General features: G+C 39.3%; 1 protein-coding gene across 1 annotated transcript in view; it reads left to right on the forward strand.

Annotated features, from left to right (window-relative positions):
* tmem132e (transmembrane protein 132E) overlaps positions 1–22,228 on the forward strand; it is a 670,647-nt gene that overhangs the window by 458,196 nt on the left and 190,223 nt on the right. The window contains exon 4 of the mRNA XM_069911026.1: positions 12,378–12,570. Coding sequence (XP_069767127.1) covers positions 12,378–12,570 — 193 coding nt within the window. The remainder of the gene's footprint in view (positions 1–12,377; positions 12,571–22,228) is intronic.

Here is a 22,228-nt window from a genome sequence, read left to right on the forward strand (position 1 = left end):
AACTGTGAGGCGCCAAGATGCACGGTTGGAGGCGATATCAGCCCACTGGCGGTGGTCAATGTGGCAGGCACCAAGAGATTTCTTTAAGCACTCCTTGTACCTCTTCTTTGGTGCACCTCAGTCTCGGTAGCCAGTGGAGAGCTCGCCATATAACACAATCTTGGGAAGGCGATGGTCCTCCATTCTGGAGACGTGACCCACCCAGCGCAGTTGGGTCTTCAGCAGCATGGATTCGATGCTTGCGGACTCTGCCAGCTTGAGTACTTCGATGTTGGTGATGAAGTCATTCCAATGAATGTTGAGGATGGAGCGGAGACAGCACTGATGGAAGCGTTTTAGGAGCTGTAGGTCACACATGTCAAACTCTGGTCCGCGGGCCAAATTTGGCCCGTGATATAATTATATTTGGCCCGCAAGATCATTTCAAAAATGTATTAGAGGTGGCCTGCCCTGCAGCGAGAGCCGATGCTGTTTTTTAGTAATGTCACCCCCATCATCCTCCCCCTTCATTGCACATCCTTCCCCATTGTAACACGAGAAGTCTGTCGATGTCATCAGCCGGCAAGCCGGATGGAAGGCTCCCCGCACAACCAGTCACTTCTCCCACCTGTCGAGCGGTGTGGCTGATTGGCGAGCGCCTGTGATTTCCTGTCGGCGCGACGGGCATGGCAGGATGCGCACGGTCCCCGGGCAGCGTGAGCCCTGCGCGACTGGCTCCGGACGGCCCTTCCACAGCGCGAGCGCACTTCTCCCGGTCGCCACGGCCTTCAGCGCTTGCACACGCGGGGACCCCAGGGACGGCTGGTTCGGCCCTGCACGTGAAGAGAGAGATGGTGGCTGTCCGCAAAGGCTGATCAGCAGCGCGCTGGGCCTGAGTGGGTGGGTAAGCAGGGGTGGGCAGAGGGTGTAGGTGAGGAGTAATGGGCAGGGGAAGTTATGGTGCTGCGAGGGGCAGTTAGAGGGAGGGATGAGTAGAAGGAGGGGTGGATAGGGAAGAGGTAAAAGGGGAGGGGCAGGGCGAGTAGGGGAGGGATGATTAGAGGGTGAGAGACGGGTAGAGGGAGGAACAGGTTGAGGGGAGAGGCAGTAGAGGGGTGTGTATAGGATGGGGTGGGTAGAGGCAGAGCGAGTGGAGTGAGGGGTGAGTAGAGGTTGGGTAAAGGACTGGTCAGGTAGAGGGATGGTGGGTCGAGGGTGAATAGAGGCCTAGAGCCTGAGGAGTGAACAGGAAATGCTGAGTCCTGATGCAGGCCAAAATGAACACAGCCTGTGAATGCTGACTACATCTCCACAGGGACCAAATATGTTTCCCTCAGGTCAAGCAAAGGGTGAACTTGAGCTACCTACTCCTGACCTGTAACATTATCCTTCTAAAGTTATATCCTAAAGTTTAACATTACATATGTTGAAAGAAGAGAAAACATGCAGATGTTGTTGAAAATTTTCAATAAATATTTAGTTCGGCCCTCGACTTAGTCCAAGTTTTTAATTTTGGCCCTCCGTGAATTTGAGTTTGACACCCCTGCTGTAGGTGATGCCGGTAGAGGACCCATGATTCGGAGCCGAACATGAGCGTGGGTATGACAACGGCTCTGTACTTTGGCAAATACTAGAGTGCCTCGGATGCCCCCCCAAGTTCCTCAACATGGTTTATCCAACCGCACGAAAACCAACAAGGCTGGGTCAGATATAGCAATGAGCTCTCCGAACCCTTTTCCATTGACAATGGCGTGAAGCAAGGCTGCGTCCTCGCACCAACCCTGTCATGTAGAATAGATCCTACACAAATTGACAGCAGGTCTCCAGCAATTAAAATGACCACAGCTTATTAAAGTTGCAAGTCATTATGCAGCTTTCTGGTCTTGGGCTAATTATTGATCCTAATGATGTTGAAGGGGCAATGGGATGTGCATTACAACAGGGATGCGAGGAGGTACTAGGTACTATGCAGAAATTAGGTACAGGCCATCCATAGATTAGTGTCACAAAATTGATTTTTCCATAAGTCAGAAATGAACAATTTTAATGATGAGCATGAATATTTTAATTACGGTCTTCTGTGTAGTTACAATGGCACAGAATAAGATTGCCCACATCCAATGGCTAGTTTTGATGGCTGTAAAGTGTCAATGGATGATGCATTGTTTGATAAAATATTTTACATGTATCACTGGAAGAAATTCCATTAACAGTTTGCAAACATTTTTTTTTTAAGTAGCCTCCAACTGTTAACCAGCACTGTGCATCTTAGGACAATGAAGTCTGATTACTATCGGCTGTTGTCTTCTGAATTAAGTAGCTTCTACTCCTTTTCCATAAATTGGAAGAGGTTAGCATTCCATTATTAGCATTCCATTTTTCTTGACTTGAAAAAATCTTTAAAAATCTATGGGAGTATTTGCCAGATGTAGAGTTCTCTAAGTCAGTTCTCCCGTAACCAACGGAACTTCTGTATCATTAAGTGGAGATGTTCAAAGTCACCATTGTCAGGCACTTGTCTATGCTGGAGGGGGGGGGGGGGGGAGGAATTCGTCAGGTTATACAGATAGTGATAATGTTTCTATTGCAACCTGCAATGTCTTAAGGATCATAGTTCCTGTTTGATTATACTTGGCTGCCAGCAGGGGGCTTACACAAATGAAGAGACTGCTGTATGAGAGGTCTGTAATGGAGGCTTGCAGCCTCTTGGCATGCCTCATGGGGTGTTTACACAACTTTAAAGTAAAGAACCTTTTATTCATCCGTGTGTTGTTTAAGAACTCACATATACAAATACAAAATGAAACATAGTGTCTGAAGTAGGATGAAGGAAATTAAAAGGAAATACTTTAAAAGGAAAAATCTAAAGTTAGCAACTGATCAGTGAAGAAAGCTAAAGAAGTGAAAAATGAAAGGATTACACCCCCCCAGCGAAACTTCAGCTGACAGGTAATGTGGCTGAAAATTGGAACAAATTCAAACAACGTTTTGGATTGTATTTAGTGACAATCAGAACTGACGAGAAAAGTGATAAAGTGAAAGTGTCACTTTTCTTATATGTCGTGGGTGATGAAGCCCTGCGGGTGTATAACTTCACATTTGCTGCTGAAGGGGACAAAATGAAATTCTGAATACCTAAACGTAGCGTGATATTAAAGAGGCACAGATTTTTCACATGTGTACAGAAATTGGAAGAAAGTATTGATCAATATGTGACTGAATTGAGAAACAGAAGCAAAACGTGTGAATTTGGTGAACTGACTGACTCACTGATAAAAGACAGACTTGTATGTGGTATCCAGATAAAAGTCTAAGGGAGAGACTGCTAAAAGAGCAAAATCTAGACCTGGAAAAAGCCATACCACTCTGTAGGGCTACAGAAACTGTAAAAGCCAACCAAAAGAGCTGTTCAGTGAAACTATCTGCAACATGGAGGCAGTGACCAAGAATGGACAAAATCTGTTTAACAAAAAGAATGCCAAAGTGAAGAGGTGTGGCCAGCGAACAAAAATGAAAGGGACAATCAAAAGCCATGTTGTCCATGCAGTACACATCTACCAAAAAAGGGTCCAGCATATTGTAAAACATGCAAAAGGTGCAACAAAAGCAACCATTATGTCCATTGCTATGCAACAAAGCAAGGTTCATGGAGTAAATGAAAAATAGAGAAAATCTATGTAGATGTTGCGACTGAAAACAAGAAAGAAAAAAGAGACTGGATATTGAGATTAGAAGTGAATTGCATATATATTTCAGTTAAATTGGATACTGGAGCACAAATTAATGTAATATCAGAGACTAATTTTCGGAACATTAGACCCAGAAAAAAAAATGTATGGAACAAAAGTAAAGTTTTTTTTAAACTTTATTTAAAATTTTATGACATGAATAAAATAAAAATTACATTTAAAGAAATAATAAAAAATAAGATAATAAAAATTAGAATACTACATCATTAAACTACACAAATTAACCCCCCCAATAATTATAACACAACATTAATCATCTAATTTAAAATTAATCCAACCCTCCCCCCAAAATAAAGAGTGAAGAATTAATTAACAATGTTGTAAATAAAATGGAAAAAACCCCACTTACAAAAAAAAGGATAAAACTTAACAACAAGAAAAATTACTAACAACAAAAAAAATATCAATACTAAAATAATACCCATAAACATATATTTAAATCAAACATAATTCATGTATTTAACAAATGAAATCCATTTTGAAACTAAATTCAAATATTAAAATCATATATCAACCAAATATCTGTTATACAAAAAATCATAATTAATAATACATAAATACAGAATTTCCATTAATACCAAGTTTCCTTTATAATTCATCGCGAGAACAAAAACATCCCTTAGAAAAACAATCAGATAAACTTTTTATTCCCTTCCCCTCACATCTTGCAATTGATCTTGTACATCAGATAATCCTTGATCACACATCTCAAGTCTTTCAATAGTTTCAACTTTAAAAGCTCCATAATCAGCCATCTGTTGAGTATTGACATCCACCAATGCATTAATCTTAGAAGTAAGATTATTCATAGAATCACCTAAATGCATCATTGAAGAAAATATCCTATGTTCAAGACTCTTGAAAAGTATATCAACATCAGTAGATCCAGACATGGTGGGATTCTGCTGTTCTTGTGGAATCAGAGGACCTTCTATCCCTTCTTTTAATTTAGTAGCTTTTCTTGCAATTTGACTCCGTGTAAGAGCCCCTGCCACAGACCCCCCAGAAGTATCAGGAGGCTGATGATCAGGGTTATCTTTGAACCAAACCTCCTTTAAAAGCTTCGTTAGATCAGTATCTGGAAGAGCTGATATAACTGGTGGTATAGCAGTCAAATAACAACTCTTTAACTCTCCAACTGGTGGCACCCCAGCTAATTCAGCAGTCAAAGTCTCAGTAGACATTGTTTGAAATACTGGCATCCGGCCAGCCCTTTGTTCTAAAGGCAGTTGAAAACGACCTTCAGAAAGACTTACGGAATCAGAACGGAGCTCCAAGGCCGAATTCTTCGCTTGTTTTCCTGGATCCATTTCACGCTGAGTCGTGGCTTTTTGTAAACAAGCAGGCTCAGATAATTTCGGAAAATATAATTTTTCAACAATCTGTTGATGTTTCCTTTTACTTTTTTTTTAACAAATGTACCATTAGGTATTAATTCAACATCTCATACTATTTATAAACTTTTTAAAAAAGTTTTAACGGGCACTTAAAGACAAAACAATAAGTTAGAGTCAGGAGAGGACTGGAAGGCACGTCTGTTCCTTATGCCATCTTGCCACGCCCCCCGAACATAAGTAAAGTTGACAGGATATTCAGGTGCCGATACACCAGTGCAAAGAGAATGCATTGTCAAAGTGAAACACAAGGACAGAGAGCATATGCTAACATTCATCGTGGTACCAAAGGATGTACAGGCCATACTAGATTTAACAGCCTGTGAGAAACTGAACCTGGTAAAAAAAAAGAGTCCTCATTGTGAAGAAAGACCGTCTATGATGAACTCATGAAAGAAAACAATTACCTATTTCAGGATCTCGGCAGCCTTCCAGGAGAACACTTGATTAGACTGGATAAACGTGTGCTTCCAATAGTACATTCATGCAGAAAAGTTCCAGTTGTGCTTCAAAAGCAACTAAAGGCAGTGTCGGACAGGATGGAAAGCCTGAACGTGGTTCAGAGTTAGATGAGCCAACGGAATGGATGAGTTCTCTCATCATTGTGGACAAAAAGAATGGAAAGCTTAGAATTTGCCTGGATCCAAGAGATCTAAACAGAGCAATAAAAAGAGAACACTTCAAGCTTCCAACACGTGAAGAAATCATGTCACAGTTTGCAACTGCAAAGTTTTTCAGCAAGTTAGATGCATAATCAGGATTTTGGCAGTTGAAATTGGATGAAGTTCAAGAGTGTGCACTTTTAATAGTCTATTTAGCAGATACAGATTCCTAAGGTGACCATTCAGAATTGCCTCAACTCCTGAAGTGTATCACAAAACTATCCATATGTTCTATGAGCACCTGGACGGAGTTGATACCTCAATGGATGACATCATGATATGGGAAACCACAAGAATGGAGCATTATGAGAGACTAAGGAAAGTGCTGGAAGCAACAAGGAAAGCAAACCTGAAGTGAATGGAGAGAAATGCCAGCTCAGGGTGACAGAACTAACATTTGTAGGAGATATTATTGTCAGTGAAGCCATCAGACCAGATCTCAGAAAGGTGTCCATCATTGGGAACATGCCAAGGCCACGATGCAAAAAGGACACACATAGGTTTAATGGAATGGTCAGCTATATGGGTAAATTCATATCTAACCTCCCAGAAAAGATGGCTCATTGAGAAGAGTAACAGAAAAGAACATTGAATGGGAATGGAATCATGAGCATGAAAAGTCACGGAGTGAACTAAAGAAACTGCTCACAGAGGAACCAGTTCTGAGGTTTTGCGACCCAGAGAGACCCATCAAGGTATCATCAGACACATCACATAGTGGGCTCAGTGCAGTTCTTCTGCAAAAAATATGATGACTGGCAACCCATCATATGATGACAGATGTGGAGACGCGATACACTCAAATTGAAAAGGAGCTGCTCAACATCACATACGCCCGTGAACGATTTCATCAGTTTGTGTCAGGACAAGCAATCAGTGTAGAGATTGACCATAAGCCCTTGATTCCATTGTTCCAAAAGCCATTAAATAAATGTCCACGTAGAATACAAAGAATGATGATTAGTCTGCAGTGCTATACACTGAATGTGGCATACACTGGTAAGCTAATGTACACAGTAGACACGTTGTTTAGAGCCATTAACACAAGATAGCCCACAAACACCAAAATGGATGAAGACATTAATGCCTTCGTGGACACGATCACAAATGCACTGCCTGTATCAGATGCAAAAAAGTTCATAAAACCAGAGACAAACAAAGAGACAACTGAGAAAAAAACATCTTGGATGGATGGCCCAACATGAAGCAGGACTGCTCACCTGACATTGCAGAGTGCTGGAACTGCAAGGCAGAACTATCAGAGGTTGAAGACATCATCTTCAAAGGAAGTAAAATCCTTATCCAAAGTGTCTGAAAAAAGAGATGCTAAAAATGATCCATGGAGGACATCTCGAAATTGAAAAGTGTAAGAAAGATCACGAGAGGTGATGTACTGGGCAAGAATTAACAATGATATAACAAATGAAGTGTCAAACTGTATAATGTGCTGGAAATATCAAGCAAACAATCCTGCAGAACCAGTAAAGACACACCCAGCACTACACAGACCTTACCAGAAGTCAGGCGCTGATCTATTCATATGTCAAGGGAAGGACTATCTTGTAATCACAACTATTACTCCCTGTATCCAGGTGGGTGGAGACTGAACACCACCACTGCACATGCTGTAATACACATATGAAATCCATATTGTCCAGACATGACATGGCAAGCGAGGTCTTCACAGACAATGGATCCCAGTTTTTCAATTCAAAGTTCCAACATTTTGCCAAGAGTGGGACTTTCTACACACCATGTCAAGTCTTCATTTCCACAGTCCAATGGTCCAGTGGAAAAATCAGTACAAACAGTGAAAGACTGATATACAAGGCAAAAGACAGTGGAACGGACTTTTACTAGAGCATGCAAGTATACCGCACAATGCCGCTCAAGTGTGGTATGTCACCAGCCAAACTCCATATGGGACATAGTCTAAGGTCAAACCTACCCATTCAGGATAACCTTCTACAAACAAAAGAGGGGGAGAAAGTGAGGAAGTTCAAAGAACAGAAAGAAAAGGAAAAGTATTACTTTAACAGAGGAGCAAAAAACCTATTGGAACTCCACACTGGTGACCAAGAAAGGCTAAAAGACAATTCGAACTTATGGACTCAGAAGGGAACTGTCCTTGGTGAAGTCCAACAAAGATCCTACACCATTCAGAAAGAGGAAGGTGCTGTTCTCTTAAGAAATCATCAAGATCTTCAATTGGGACCAGCCACAGTAGATGGAAAGACAGATACTGTTGAACAACCTGAATACACAACTGAGAAGACATCATCTGAGGCAACAACTCATATTCAAGGTCAATCAATCAGGACATCATCAAGATACATGAATCCTCCTAAGAAACTCATAGAGCAAATTTAAAGATTCCTGTTATAAAATGAAGTAGTGCTATCTTATTCCCTCTTCAAGTTTTGGTGTATGTAAATATGAACATGCAAAACAAGTTTTTAAAATATTAACAAATGTTAATAATAATGAAAATTTAAGTTAAAATTGCAGTTATGCAAAGGAAATATGTTAGTTAAAAGTAAGCTACTTTTGTTTTAAGAAAGGGAGATGTAATGATAGTGATCATGTTTACATTTTATCTAGCAATGTCTTAAGGATCATAGTTCCTGTTTGATTATACTTGGCTGCCAACAGGGGGCTGACACAGACGAAGAGACTGCTGTATGAGAGATCTGTAATGGAGGCTTGAAAACTTCATGGTGGGCTGTGTACAACAACTTTAAAATTAAGAACCTTTTCCTTCATCCATATGTTGTCTAAGAACTCACACATACAGATACAAGATGAAACAGAGATAGCCTCACCATGTCTCCACATCCTAAACTATATTGCACAGGTTTTCAGGTAGATGAAACAGGGACCAGAATATTTATATACCTTGGTGTAGGGCTGAAGCATGAAATGTTGGTTATGTATCTTTATCTTTTCTAAATAAAGTGCACTGTTTGACGCTGAGTTTCTCCAGCATTGTGTTTTTACTTCAACCATAGTGTCTGCAGGCTTTTATGGTTTTACTTCCCAAATATTTATATATGGATGCTCATCAGCTTTCACCTTTATATTGTCCCATCAAGCCTTCATCTGGTGTGTGAACTTGCTCCAAAAGAGCTACTTTTCCTGTCAAGCAAGGTGCAGTCTGTTCATGGACAGCAATTGAACAGTTACATATCCAGTGCAAAACTGCCTCTGATACCTGTGATAGATATGACTGTTGGTTTTGACATGGTCTTGAAGTCTTCATCATCTGAATGGAACATTTTTGACTGCCAGACCAGACCAGCTTGTATTTCTTATGAATCTGAAATGACAAAAGCAAAAATATATGGTCATGATGAAGACAGGAGTTCAGAAAACAGCTAAAAAAAAGTCTTGTCTTCTATAAGGCAGAAAAGAATTGTGGGTTATTGAGAAATGGGAATGATTTCCTATCAACTCCACACAGCTGAGCTCATGACACCCAACAGTGTTACTTCATCAGAGAAAGAAGAGGGTGGCTGTGTTGAAAGGTGTGTGGGTATAAGCTGTGGGAGCTGTGCTTAAGCATTGATGAAGAATAAAATGTTAGTGCAGTTGTATAGTTGTTGATTGATGGGAACAGTGGCTTTTCCATCCCATCATGAGGTCATAAAACTTATTTCGCCACTGGGATCAGGGATTAAGCTTTCAAATACTTAACTCTCTTTTAATCTCCTACTGTTGTTTCCTTTAATTATTTGTGGGTCCCAGTGTCTACAAAATTAGTGTTTTCTTAATTGCTCTTAGTATGTAAGTGAGTGGCAGAATTCAGGGAATAGTTGATGAGAATGTGGGAAGAATAATAATTAGGATTAATGTTGGATTTACCAGAAAACTTCAGAAGTGTAAGGAGTATAATTTCTAGAATAGTATAATATTTACATTTTTGATCCTTTTCAACTAGCCATATGTTATAATTGTTTGTGTTTACTACTTTTTTTCTCTGACTGTTATATTTTTTATATAATAGTTTTTTTATGTAACATTTTTCATATTACCTTTGATAAATGACTTCTATTTATGTACTGTTTCTGTAAAATCCAATAAAATATTGGAAAAAAGATTAATGTAGGATTAGTGAAAATGGTGATTGATAGTAGGGTTGGCTTAAATGCCTGTTTCTCTGCTGTAACTCTCCATAACTCAATAAATTCTGAAATTACTTGTGCATTGCCTGAGCTAATGGGAAAAGCTCTTATTTGGCGCCACCAAATTTATTTGGTTCTTGGATGAGTTGTGCGCATGGAAGATTACACCCTAATACTGGATAACCTACACAGGTTTTTAGAGTGGGTGGATAAATGTTTACAAAATTCAGTTTGGTAAAGGGTGAGTTCATTTTTCTTTGCTTAATGCACACCCAATTTATTTTCTGGATTATTAGCAAAAAACATCGAGGTTTACATTGAATCAGCATGACTTGATGGCATGTATCTCACCAGGATGCTGACTCTGATCTCATACCAATATTATAGTATTGGAATTCAGAGAGAATGTAATTTAAACACATGGCCAAATTCCAGATGTGTAGAGTTCACTCCTGTCTTCACATCAATTATGCTGAAGTAAAGTTAGTAGACAGGTTTAAGTTCCAAGGAGTACGTTTCTCCAATAGCCTGTCCTTGACATCAGCCAAGAAACCACACCAGCACATCTGATTCCTCAGGAGACTGAGGAAATGTGGCGTGTTATTTGTGTTCACGAACAACTTCCATGGATGCATTAGTGAAAGTATCCTACAAAGATGCATCACTGCATGATACGGGAATTGCTCTGCCCAAGATCAATAGAAACTTCAGAGAATTTTGAATGCAGCTCAGACCATACACAACCTCCCTTCCCTCCATTGACTCCAATTTCAGCATAAAAGTGAACTAAGAATCTTTTCTCCCTGAGAGGGCTGAATGCTCTTTCACTAGTCCCTTTTACATAGCTTGAAAGCTGTTTTTTTCCACCTTTGAAGCACGATGTGAAAGGTGGATTGGAAGATCTAAACTTATCCGTCTTCAATCCACCTAGGTAGTTAGTCTCAGCGGTGGAGCATATTTGACTCATGGAGCTGGCTTTTTATGGTTCTGTGTGAGTGTGCAAGCTAGCTTCTTAAGATGGGTCATGGCTACGGGAATACCGTGGCTTTGCAATATAAAAGGAGCTGGTAAATAGATCCTCAGAAAAGCAGCCAACATACTAAATGATTCATCCCATCCTGCGTATTCATCTTCTCCCTCCTTCGGTAGGAAGAAGATAAGATCCCATCACCAGCTTCAAAGACCGTTTTTCTTCCCACTACTATCAAACTACTGAATGAACCTCACACAAATAAAAAAAAGTGTGGCCTTTACTCAGTCCTGAATGATTTCTCATTATAACACTATTCTTTGTACTATTTTATTCTGCTGAATTTGTGTAAGGACTTGCTGAGTACCATGCAAAACAAACCATTTCATTATACCTCAGCACAAATGTAAACTTGAACTTGAAAATAATAATTATGACAGGTGGATTTTTGTCCATACATTAGAACTATACATGATTTGTCCTAATCTATTCCATTTGTTGTACAGTACACCTGTACTAGGTCAGACCAAGCACAGAACATCCATGTTCTCTGGTGGTTCTAGGCTTGAGTTTCCTTTAGCCAACCACTTTATCTCCCCCAAACATTCCTACAGCGATATATCTGTCCTCAGCTCCTCTATTGTTAAAAAGCCAAATGTGAACTCGATGAACAATACACAGTATTCCTCTTTGACAGCCTTAAACCTAACAGTATGAACATCAAGTTTTCTAATTTTAAGTAAATTCCATACCTGGCTGGTTCCATGGTTTCCGTCTCCATTTTACCTTCTCCTGTACTTACTTTTATGTTTCCTATTCTACCTTCCCCTCCCCCTTTTTCATGGAGGTCCATCTCTCTACATGTCTCTTCACCTCGCACACCTTCTTCCTATATCTTATCACTTCTGTGTTCTTCCCCAGCTTAATTCTCCCTTTATATATGTAATTTTACCTTTTTATCTTTGACTTCATAAAGGTTCCTCTTCCAAAATGTTGACTGACCATTTTGACCCATGGATGTTGTCTGACCTGCCGAATTCTAAGATTCAAGATTCCTTTATTTTGTCAACTTTTGCTTGCATAAAAGCACATGCATAGGCACACCTAGTGTGTGTCCCCCTCCCCCCCCATAAGAGAAGGAGAAGTAAAAGATGTCCTATCAAAGACACCAAATAAGTATCTGTGGATTCGCCTCCTATCCAGCAATTTTCTCAAGATTCCAACATCTGTAGTCTTTGTGTTTCTCAATCATGATTAACTGATGCGAACCTTAGATTTAAAAATAGGAGAATCTGAGGTGAATTTAGACAATTTGAAGTACTAGGACAGATTGGTTAAATCACTTTACTGTGCAATGAGGTTGGAGAGCTCACAATTTCAGGTAGTATTTTTGAAAAGGTCACAAGAAAGCAAAGTATACAAATAAAGTAAGTTGTCAAAGATTTTAAAAATGTTTCAATATTTTCATTGTGCAATCTAAAATTTACTTAATTTCTTAACAGAGGGACTGCTCAACCCAATGAAATTATTCAATTGAACTTTGAAATGGAAAACTTTACCAGTCAATCAGTCACAAGACGAATTATGTGGCATGTTGACTACCATGGAAAAAATCCTCCACCAGATTCTGACAAAGTGGTGACAGAATTGACTGTGATTCAAAAAGATATCCGAGCTATTGTACCACTATCCATGGTGAGTATTATTAACATCTTCCTTTTCTCTTTTCCAATCACATTTTTTTTTCCAAATGAAAGATATGAATGTGTTTGCTTTTGAATTTAAAAACATGCTGCTTAAATGATGTGAGGATGAAATAATATTGATTTATTTTGAATAATAATATGACACAGTTGAAAACCACATGAAACTTTTAATACTTTAAGATTTGAAACATTGAAAGTCTCATAACACATACAATTATAGTTGGAGATTTTATGCATGAAATTTTACAGTCTTCTACACCCATCATGTCTCAGTTCTAATCTCATTTCCTTGCTGTACATGCTCAATTCTTATTACTCTGTTGCACCCACACTGAAACAAAGCAATAGAATGCCATGGTATAAAGCCAGAAATTAAATGATCACCTCTGAAAAGGAATCAGTAATCATAGCTGTATGACATTTTTTTTCTCCCAGTTTGACTGTCAGCTCAATGAATGTTTGAAATTCTTGATTAAATTTGAGGGTGGAATTATTTTTCAAACCGTACTGTCATGGAGTAATGGGTAAGACTAGTTGCCATCTCTGAGGTTAAATGCTGGTCAAAATTGTATCAATCCTGGAAGCAACTGTTTATGTTTAATTTTGCTTTCTAAAGCTGACCAGAAGTCACAACTCAGAGATTCAAGGTTACTCCTATAATTCTGACTATTCAGACATAAATTCAGTGGTGATGATCAGAATGTGTCAGCAACGGTCTCGGTCAAAGTAGGGATTGACCTGATGCAATTGGATTGTTGGTATATTGGGAATCAGGAAAGTTTTCATATTTCTGGAAAATTTACGTGCTATTATTAATTTTACTATTAAAATTATTGTTATTAAAATTAGATGGGATAAAGATTAAACTTGTTTTGCAAGAGGTATGGACTGAGAAATTCAGGTGGTTAAATAGAGGTGCATAGTTGATACTTGTACTTAATAGTGAGAGCCTGGGACCCATTGATATTTAGCCTCGGACCACTTTTACCTAAAGCTGGCGAGTAGGACTCTCCTGTTGAAGAATGTGTCAGAATTGCCCATTTAGGGTCAAATAGAGATTTTGTTCAGTGAAGGCAAATGAAAAGAAGGCATGGTGGATCGTGGACACTTGGAAAGGATCCTCTGCCATTAATTTATTTACTTTGATCATTTTTTTAACTCTTGCTATGTGCACAATAGAGGACAGTAAACTGTATATTGGTCAAGAGAACATCATGCAAGTTAGGCACACAAAACATCTTGAGATTCCTTAAGCAGTATGACAACTATGAATTATTTTTGCTCATCTTTACTTTTTATGCAAACAAGCAAAAGAATGATCTGATGGTCCCCTTAAACAAATTATTTTTTGCATCAACTTCAGCCACTAGTCACTCAGTTTCATTTCTTTAAGATGAAACTCAGAAAGTTAATTGGTTAGGATGCAGATTCAGGTAACACTTTTATTGAGATTATGATTTTTAATATAATATTGCAGACAAATAATATGTAATAGTGCAGGTGTTTAACAACCCAGGGAATAAGATGATCTACTAAACAATGACGCTTAAAGTGTCCGTTGATCAATGTCTATTTCCTGCATGACTAGCATTTCTCTAGCACCATAAATTATCATATTCAATGTAGTTTGTGTATTGAAGCCAATTTAAAGTTAATTAACATTGTAATTGGTTCTTTGACCTTGTGTGATTCTACCCCAACTGAGATTACTCAAATTCATTTTGAAATGAAATAATGCCAGTTATTAAAATGGTGACTTTCATCCATTGTTTTGAGAAGTCACATACTATGTTATATTCAAACTTGCTAATTATGTACATCGCCATCGAGATTCTCACATCTGTTGAGCAAGCCTTTATATCAAAACCTAACTGGGATATAGACTTCCCACTTCTCCACTCCCTTTTAATAATGTTGGTAACAAATTAACAAATGAGAAGTGACAATTTAGTGATAAGATAAAAAGGCAGTCAGACAAAGGGGAAAAAAATCCTTAAAAAAGTGACCTCAACAATTTAAAACTGACATAAAAGGTAATTACAATATTGGTATGAGTTAACAGTGTTTCTGATTAATTTGTTTCAGCTTTTTAAAGCTTAGAGCTGTGTAATCACATTGCTGTTAACACATCTTAACCACTGAGTAAAAAGCAAACCTTGAAATAAATAAATAAACAGACTTGATTCATACCATGACAACTCATGAGGCTTGTTCCAATCAGTTTTCTGTCCCCTGAGGCTCACAAAGCAGGGTCAAGGAAGTGTAGTTGAAACTATACAGCAGGAAAAATCAATATTACTGTCCCTTACAGCGATCTTTAATAATACAGCAACCTGGGACACAAGTTGGGGAAGTTGTAATTCCAGCTCATTCAGAGACTATCATTCTAGATCATTTGAACCTGACACAATATCAGCTGATCTGTGCTTTACCAATGAATCCCAAGCCTCCTCTGTAATGTAGATCATTCCTGTTGTAAATCACCCATGGCCTTAATTTAAAGAAATACTCTGTGGTGAATGGACGATTGGGAAAGATCCTAAGAGAATGGTTCTAATCTATCAGGCTTCAAAAGAAAAGAAAATCAGATGTTGTGCAATTCAGACTGCCAATTTACTATGACCCCCTTTTTAGGTCTTTGCTGCAAGCCAGTTCACCACCCAATATGTTGCAGCAAATATTTAACCTCAAGCCACATGCACAACAATACAAATGATCTCTTTCTTATGTGCTGTGCAAAGATTAAATCCATCCAGCAACACTGGTTTACTTTTCTATTGATTCCTTCACCAAATTCAAACCACATGTAGCATGGTAAAAACTCAATGCTGGAGAAACTCAACAGGTTAAACAGTGTCTTTTATATAGCAAATATAAAAATATATAACCGACGTTTCGGGCTTGAACCCTTCATCAAGGTAATGAAAAATATTGGAAGCATCCGAATAAAAAGATAAAGGGGTTGGCAAGGGGGGAGAAGCATGGTCCCAAAGGCAGGGGGTAGCAGATGGAGAAGGGAGCGAGGACACACCAGCAAGCAGGAGGAGGGGGGATGGCTAGGTGAATAGAGAGGAAAGAGGATGGGGAGCTGAGGGAAAGACGGGGAAAGGAAGGGAAGAGGAAATCCAGAAAAGTCAATGTTAATGCCATCCAGCTGGAGAGTGCCCAGACAGAAAATGAGGTATTGGTCCTCCAATTTACGGATGGTCTTGGTGGGGTAATACATGAGGCCATGGGCAGACACGTGAGAATGGGAATGAGTTGTGGAACTGAATCGCTTGGCCACTGGGAGGTCCCATTCACTGGTGCAGACAGAGTGAAGATGTTCAGTGAAGTGATCTCCTCGTCTGCGCCCAATCTCTTCGATGTAGAGAAGGCCACAAAGGGAGTACTGGATGTAGTAAATCAATCCTGTGGCTACACAATTGAAGTGTTGCCTGACTAGAAGGGACTGTTCGGGGCCCCAGACTGTGGTGAAGGAGATGTGGATGCAAGTGTGGCACCTCCTGCGGCCACAGGGGAGGCTGCTGGGGAGAAGGAGTGGGGTTGGTAGGGAGGGATGAATGCACAAGAGAGTCATGGAGGGACCAGTCCCTTTGGAAGACAGAGAGGGGAGGAGGGGGGAAGATGTGTCTGGTAGTGGGAAACTGTTTTAAGTGCCGGAAATTCCAGAGGATAATGTGTTAGATGTGGAGGCTGGTGGATTGGTAGGTAAGCACAAGGGGACTGTGTTTGTTGCATCTGGGGGCAGAGAGACCAGGGCAGATGAGTAGGAAATGGAGGAGATGAGGGTGAGGTTTGATTTGATGGTGGTGGAAGAGAAGTCATGTTTGTGGAAGAAGGTAGACATTTCAAATGATCTGGAGTGGAAGACCTCATCTTGGGAACAGATGCAGCAGAGGCAGAGAAATCTGCAGGGTTGATTTACTGCAACCGGTGCTCGCTTTGTGGCCTTCTCTACATCAGAGACTGGATGCAGTCTGGGAGATGGCTTCGCGGATCACCTTTGCTCTATCCGCACCAGTGACAGGGAACTCCCAGTGGCCAACCACTCAGTTCTGCATCCACTCCCATACTCACTTGTCTGTTCAAGACCACCCATAAATTGGAGGAACAACATTTCATTTTCCATCGGGCACTCTCCAGCATCAACTTTTCCAGTTTCTGCTAACCTACTCTCCTTTCCACCTCCCCTTCCCCCTGTCTTCTTCCCCTTTACCTTTTTATTTGGACACCTGCTGACATTTTTCCACACCTTGATGAAGGGCTCAAGCCCAAAACATCAGTTATGCATTTTTATCTTGCTATATAAGGGACACTATTTAATCTGCTGAGTTTCTCCAGCATTGTGTTTTTACTTCAACCATAGTGCCTGCAGATGTTCGTGTTTTACAAATGTAGCATGGTTTTCTGGAGTAACTAAATTGGATTGTTTTGATTGAGAATCGTGTCGCATTCAAAGATTCAAGATAATTTTACAAGGTAGGAAATATATTTTTATCTTTTCGGTCATTTTTCCCACTAAATCCATGATATATAATTACCTTCATCTAGATCTAGTTTCTATCAATGCTACATGTAAAATGACAACAATAAGCTTGCAACAAGCTCTATTGATCTCCGAAACCTCTTTTGCTACAAATCTGAGATGCTAGAAACCTCTTTTTGTGCGTTCCAATTTATTATAGTGAGTGGAAGTTTGTAAATTGTCACTTCTGATGGCTTATCATTCAGCTATAATAATAACATTTTTCTTCAGTTAAATTAAACTCACTATTTAATTTTACGGTCATAGTGATTTATTATCAGCTGTATGGTTGATGTAATGATTAGCACAATGCATTTTCAGCGTCAGCGATTGGGACCACACGTGGGTTTGAATCTCACTCCTGTCTAAGGAGTTTGTAGGTTCTCTCCATGTCTGCATGGGTTTCCTCCCATGCTTCAGAAATTATTTGATTTCTTGATGCAAGTGAAGATGGTGTATGTTTGATTTATAGATAATCGTGATACAGGTAATTTTCTGGGAGCGCAATCCCTCTATAATACAGAAGTATAGTATTGAGATGTATTATTGGATGGCCATACATATGTCCACTTAACAATTAGAATGTTGTCAAGTGAAGAACCAGTGACCATCTTCAATGTTGGGGTCAAGATAGTTTCTAAATTATTAAATGTTGTAGTCCCATTTTTGTAGACTTCATTCAGAAGGAACTTCAGTATGTTGCAGGTCATTTATTATTGATGAGGATGTTTGCTTGTAAAAAAAAATCTAAATGGAGAACAGCCATTTTCCTGTAACTGGGATTATTTTATTTTGTATAGTATACCAGACCCTTAGGATCCTTATATCATAAGGACATGGCAGATGAAATATAACCTGAATAAAATGTGAGGTCATCCACCATAGTTCACAAAGCATAAAAGGAGCACATTTGTTAAATACAAATAGATAAAATAGTGTTGATATTTAAAGAGACCAGATGTGCTTATAACACTGAAAACCAATATTAAAATCTAGCAAGTGGTATGTTAACCCTTGTAAGAGAGAATTTGAATTCAGGAGTAAGGAAGTTTTATTATAATTGTCTAGCATCTTGTGAGACTTGGGTGAATGTGGCCTGGATATATCTGAGATTCCACAATTATTTGACATGAACATTGTGGAAATGTATAAAGAGAACTTGGTGGCTGATTGACATGGGTCTGTGGGGTAATGAAAAAAATGGAATAGTTGAAAATAGCTTTATCTTGTCCCCAGTGTCAATCATTTTTTACAATGCTTCTGAATGCAATTATGAAACTTTAAAAAGAACATTAAAAAAATAATTACAGTACATCTTCGATTATCCAAAATGGTTGGGACTAGGCCTATTTTGGATAAACAATATTTTTAAAAACAGCCCAGTAGCAACAGCAAATCACTTGTACCAGTGTTTCAACCACAACAAACATCAAAGGAAGGCTTTTTAAGCATGAAATAAAATTTTTAATTCTCATTAAAAAAAAACAACCTGAACAAAATAAGATAAATCCAATGCCAAAACCTTAAAATTCTACTCAGAGGTTTCTCCAAAATTCCAAAATTTTTTCAACCTGTGACATCAGTTCGGCTCCGAAAAAAAATTTTGGATAATTGAGGATTTCTGATTGTTTTGGATATCCTCAAAGGGTTTGTCTCCATAGCGCATAACTATGCTCTTAATTTTCCCCCAAGTCACTTGAAAACACTTTCAAAAATTAAAAGTATTTTTGTAAGCACATTTATAGCTTATTCTGACCTTTCTTCCTTTCAACATAAAATGAATGAATCAGATATTGGTCAAATTTGGTTCAGATTTCCTCTGCTTAAATTTTGGAAAGTTCCAGCATGTATGTATATACAAAGTCCAGGAACAGAATATCATAGTAGATTAACCAGGAGAAATTTGGCAGGATGTTTGGAACAAGCATGTGAGTGTTATTATTTCAAGCTTTCTGATATTTAAATGGATAGACCATAAGACAAATGACCAAAATTAAGCCATTTGGCGTGTTGAGTGTGCTCTGCCATTCGAATCATGGGTGATATATTTTTCCTCTCAATCCCATTCTCCTGTCACCTCCCTGTAACCTTTGACAGACTTAAGTAATCAAGAACCTTTCGACCTCTGCTTTAAATACACCCACTGACTTGACCTTCCACAGATTCACCACCCTTTGACTCAAGAAACTTCTCCTCATCTCTGTTCTAAAGGGTCATCCTTTTATTCTGTGGGCTCTAGACTATCCTACTACTAGACATCTGGACCTTTCATTATGATCCCCACTTATCCTTTTAAATTCCAGCCATTTGTCCATTGTCCAGATCCTTAGCATATAGGTATGAAAAGTAGTGGACCCAATACTAATACTTGTTTAACAGATAGATGTGAAGAACTCACTATGAAACCGCCAGCAAAACTAAACAAATTATGGGCCATTCTCCAAGAAAGCACATTTTTCTATTGAATTCCATCATGTTCATTCAAAGAACAAATTTTGTGGTATCCTTTCTCATGGTTATAATTGTTCTCTGCATCTTAGCATTTGTTTTATTCCAAACTGGTCAGAATGTATTTTCTTTTGTTAATATCTGTTTCTCACCCTTTACCTTAATATTGGCAGGTCACATTAAATGAGTAGACATTTCAAAGAATTTATATTATCATAAATGTAGCTGCTATATTCTTGTTTTACTCTTTTTTTCATATTTGTCTGACTTTTTAATCACTTTTTCCTCCTCAGTTGTGCATTATTGATATGCAACAGAAATAATTACCGGAAATGTTATTAACTTTTGCAGTGACATTTTCTGAAACAATTTGAAGATTTTAAAAAAAGAACATAATTGTTCCACACAATTGAGCACATCATTATTTTTAAACTTGCTTTTATTAATTCATTTTTTTTGTGTTCTGAGTTTCATTGGCAAATCCAACATTTAGAATAAAACATAGAAATCTACAACACAGTACTGGCCCTTCAGCCCACAGTATTGTGCCAACCTAATAATCTACTCTAACATAGAATATAGCTAGTGAAGATGCTGTTGGGAAATTATGTGGTACCATGAATGATTCACATCTAAAGACAACTTGTTCAATTTTTCATTCTGCATATTATTTAGCTCAGAATGACAAACCATACTCTGATCACTTTGACTTACTGGAACTTCAAAACAAAAATGATATTGACATTGGAATTGGACTGCATTCCCGCACTAGTGCTAGAGATAATTAATCACCTGGCCATTAATATGAAAAAGAAAATTTGTCAGTATATCAAGTAGATAAATGACAAAAATTTCTGCTTTCATAGATGAATCAATAAGCCTGAGCATTAAGACCATCTTAATAGTTTATTTGAAATGTAAAAGTGATAAGGAAGGTGATCTCCATGTTATGTTTTTAGATCTAATTGAACTGTCCGATCAGAAAGCTCCAACTATTGCTAAGCATCTATTAAACTGTCTCAATAATCATGGGGTTGATGCCGCTGGTACGGACCCATGGGGAGAAAGGGAGCAGAGGTGCAGTGCTGCCATGGGGTCCAGCTGCCCAGTCAACTACCCTCAGCTCCACATGGGCTGTAAACAGCTTATTGAGGGAGCTGACGGTAGCTTTAGTTGAAATCCCGCAACTGCAGGTCTGTACCCAAGATGGCCGCTTCTATTAATCGGCAACAGCCACTAGGAGCAGCACACCAGAGGATGGGAAGAACACCACTCTCCCCCCCCCACCCCATCTGAGAAGGAGAAGTGGAGGAGATGACCTGCAGGGACGGTGACCACGGTGGCGCACCAGTGAGGGGCCTCTACAGCTGAGGGACCAGTGAATGTGGTGGGCTTTTAGTGACTCGAGGCAAGGAACCCATGGAAGGTGTGGGCTGCTGGAGACTGCTGTCGGGAAACTCGCGCTGGGCTATGGATTGCTAGAGATTGGCTCATACTGGCTGGAGGGGTACCAGGTATTGGAACCAGGATGCAAGGAGGTCCCGAGGGTGCTGAAGGGTTCCTGATCATGTCAGGGGTTTGTATCTGGAACTCAGGTTGCCAGTGGTTTGGATTGAACTCTGTGTGGCTGCAAGGGCTATGGAAGCACTGGAGTCGAATCTACAGACTCTGGGGGGACTCTCTTTCGCTTCTCTCACTCATTGTAAGACTGTAAGAGGCACTTAGGCAATTCCTGCCAGTGGTGAATCCATCTGCTTTGCAGACACAGAGAAATTTCATGTAATATGAGATTGTTTTATTACTGTGATAGTAAATTGAATCTTGAATCTGTCTTGAAACAGGACCTTGTAGCATTTGCTAGTGATGGGGCAAGGGTAATGCTTGGTGTCAAATCTGGTGTTGCTACATTTCTCAAGGAACATAACCCTGATGTGATAATTTGGCACTGTCTTAATCACAGATTAGAATTTGCAGTAGGTGATTCAGTGAGAGAAGTTCATGGAATTAATAATTTTCAATCAATTACAGACAAATTGTACTCTGTTTACAATAGATTACCTCTAAATCAGTAGGAACTGTCTGAATGTGCCTCTCAACTAGAACAACAAATTTGAAAAATAGTCTATGTTCTGGGTATCAAGTGGGTACCTAGCTCATTTCAAACAGCACTGTGTTTTTATTTGAAAAAGCAATGAAGGATGAAACAAGATCTGGGAGTTACAAAAAAACCTATGAAGGCCTGTTGAAAACACTTTCTTTAGAACAGTTTCTATTGGACTTAGCTCTAAATGCCATAACTTGTTACAAAACCAAATCCTCTACGCCTGATTTGACAACAGTAACAGTGATGACCCCCTCCCCCCCTGCACCCCCACATCCCCTGATGATCCCACCCTGTCTGTATCTGGGAATGACATGCGTTCTGCCTTCAGAAGAGTGAATCCAAGGAAAACATCAGGCCTAGATGAAGTACTTGGCCGAGTATTAAAAAGCTGTGCTGACCAACTTACCAAGGTAGTCATAGATATCTATCAGGGGCGCAATGCTGCTGGAGATCACCAGTGCCACTTCATGCGTCTGCTCTGGGTGGTGGGTCCCCCCACCCCCTCCAGAGTGCCACTCTAGACATACAACATGCCTGTTTCTTCCATGGCCAGCCATCCTCCTTTGT

This window comes from Narcine bancroftii, chromosome 14 (genome assembly GCF_036971445.1).
Source record: "Narcine bancroftii isolate sNarBan1 chromosome 14, sNarBan1.hap1, whole genome shotgun sequence".
Taxonomy (NCBI): Eukaryota; Metazoa; Chordata; class Chondrichthyes; order Torpediniformes; family Narcinidae; genus Narcine; species Narcine bancroftii.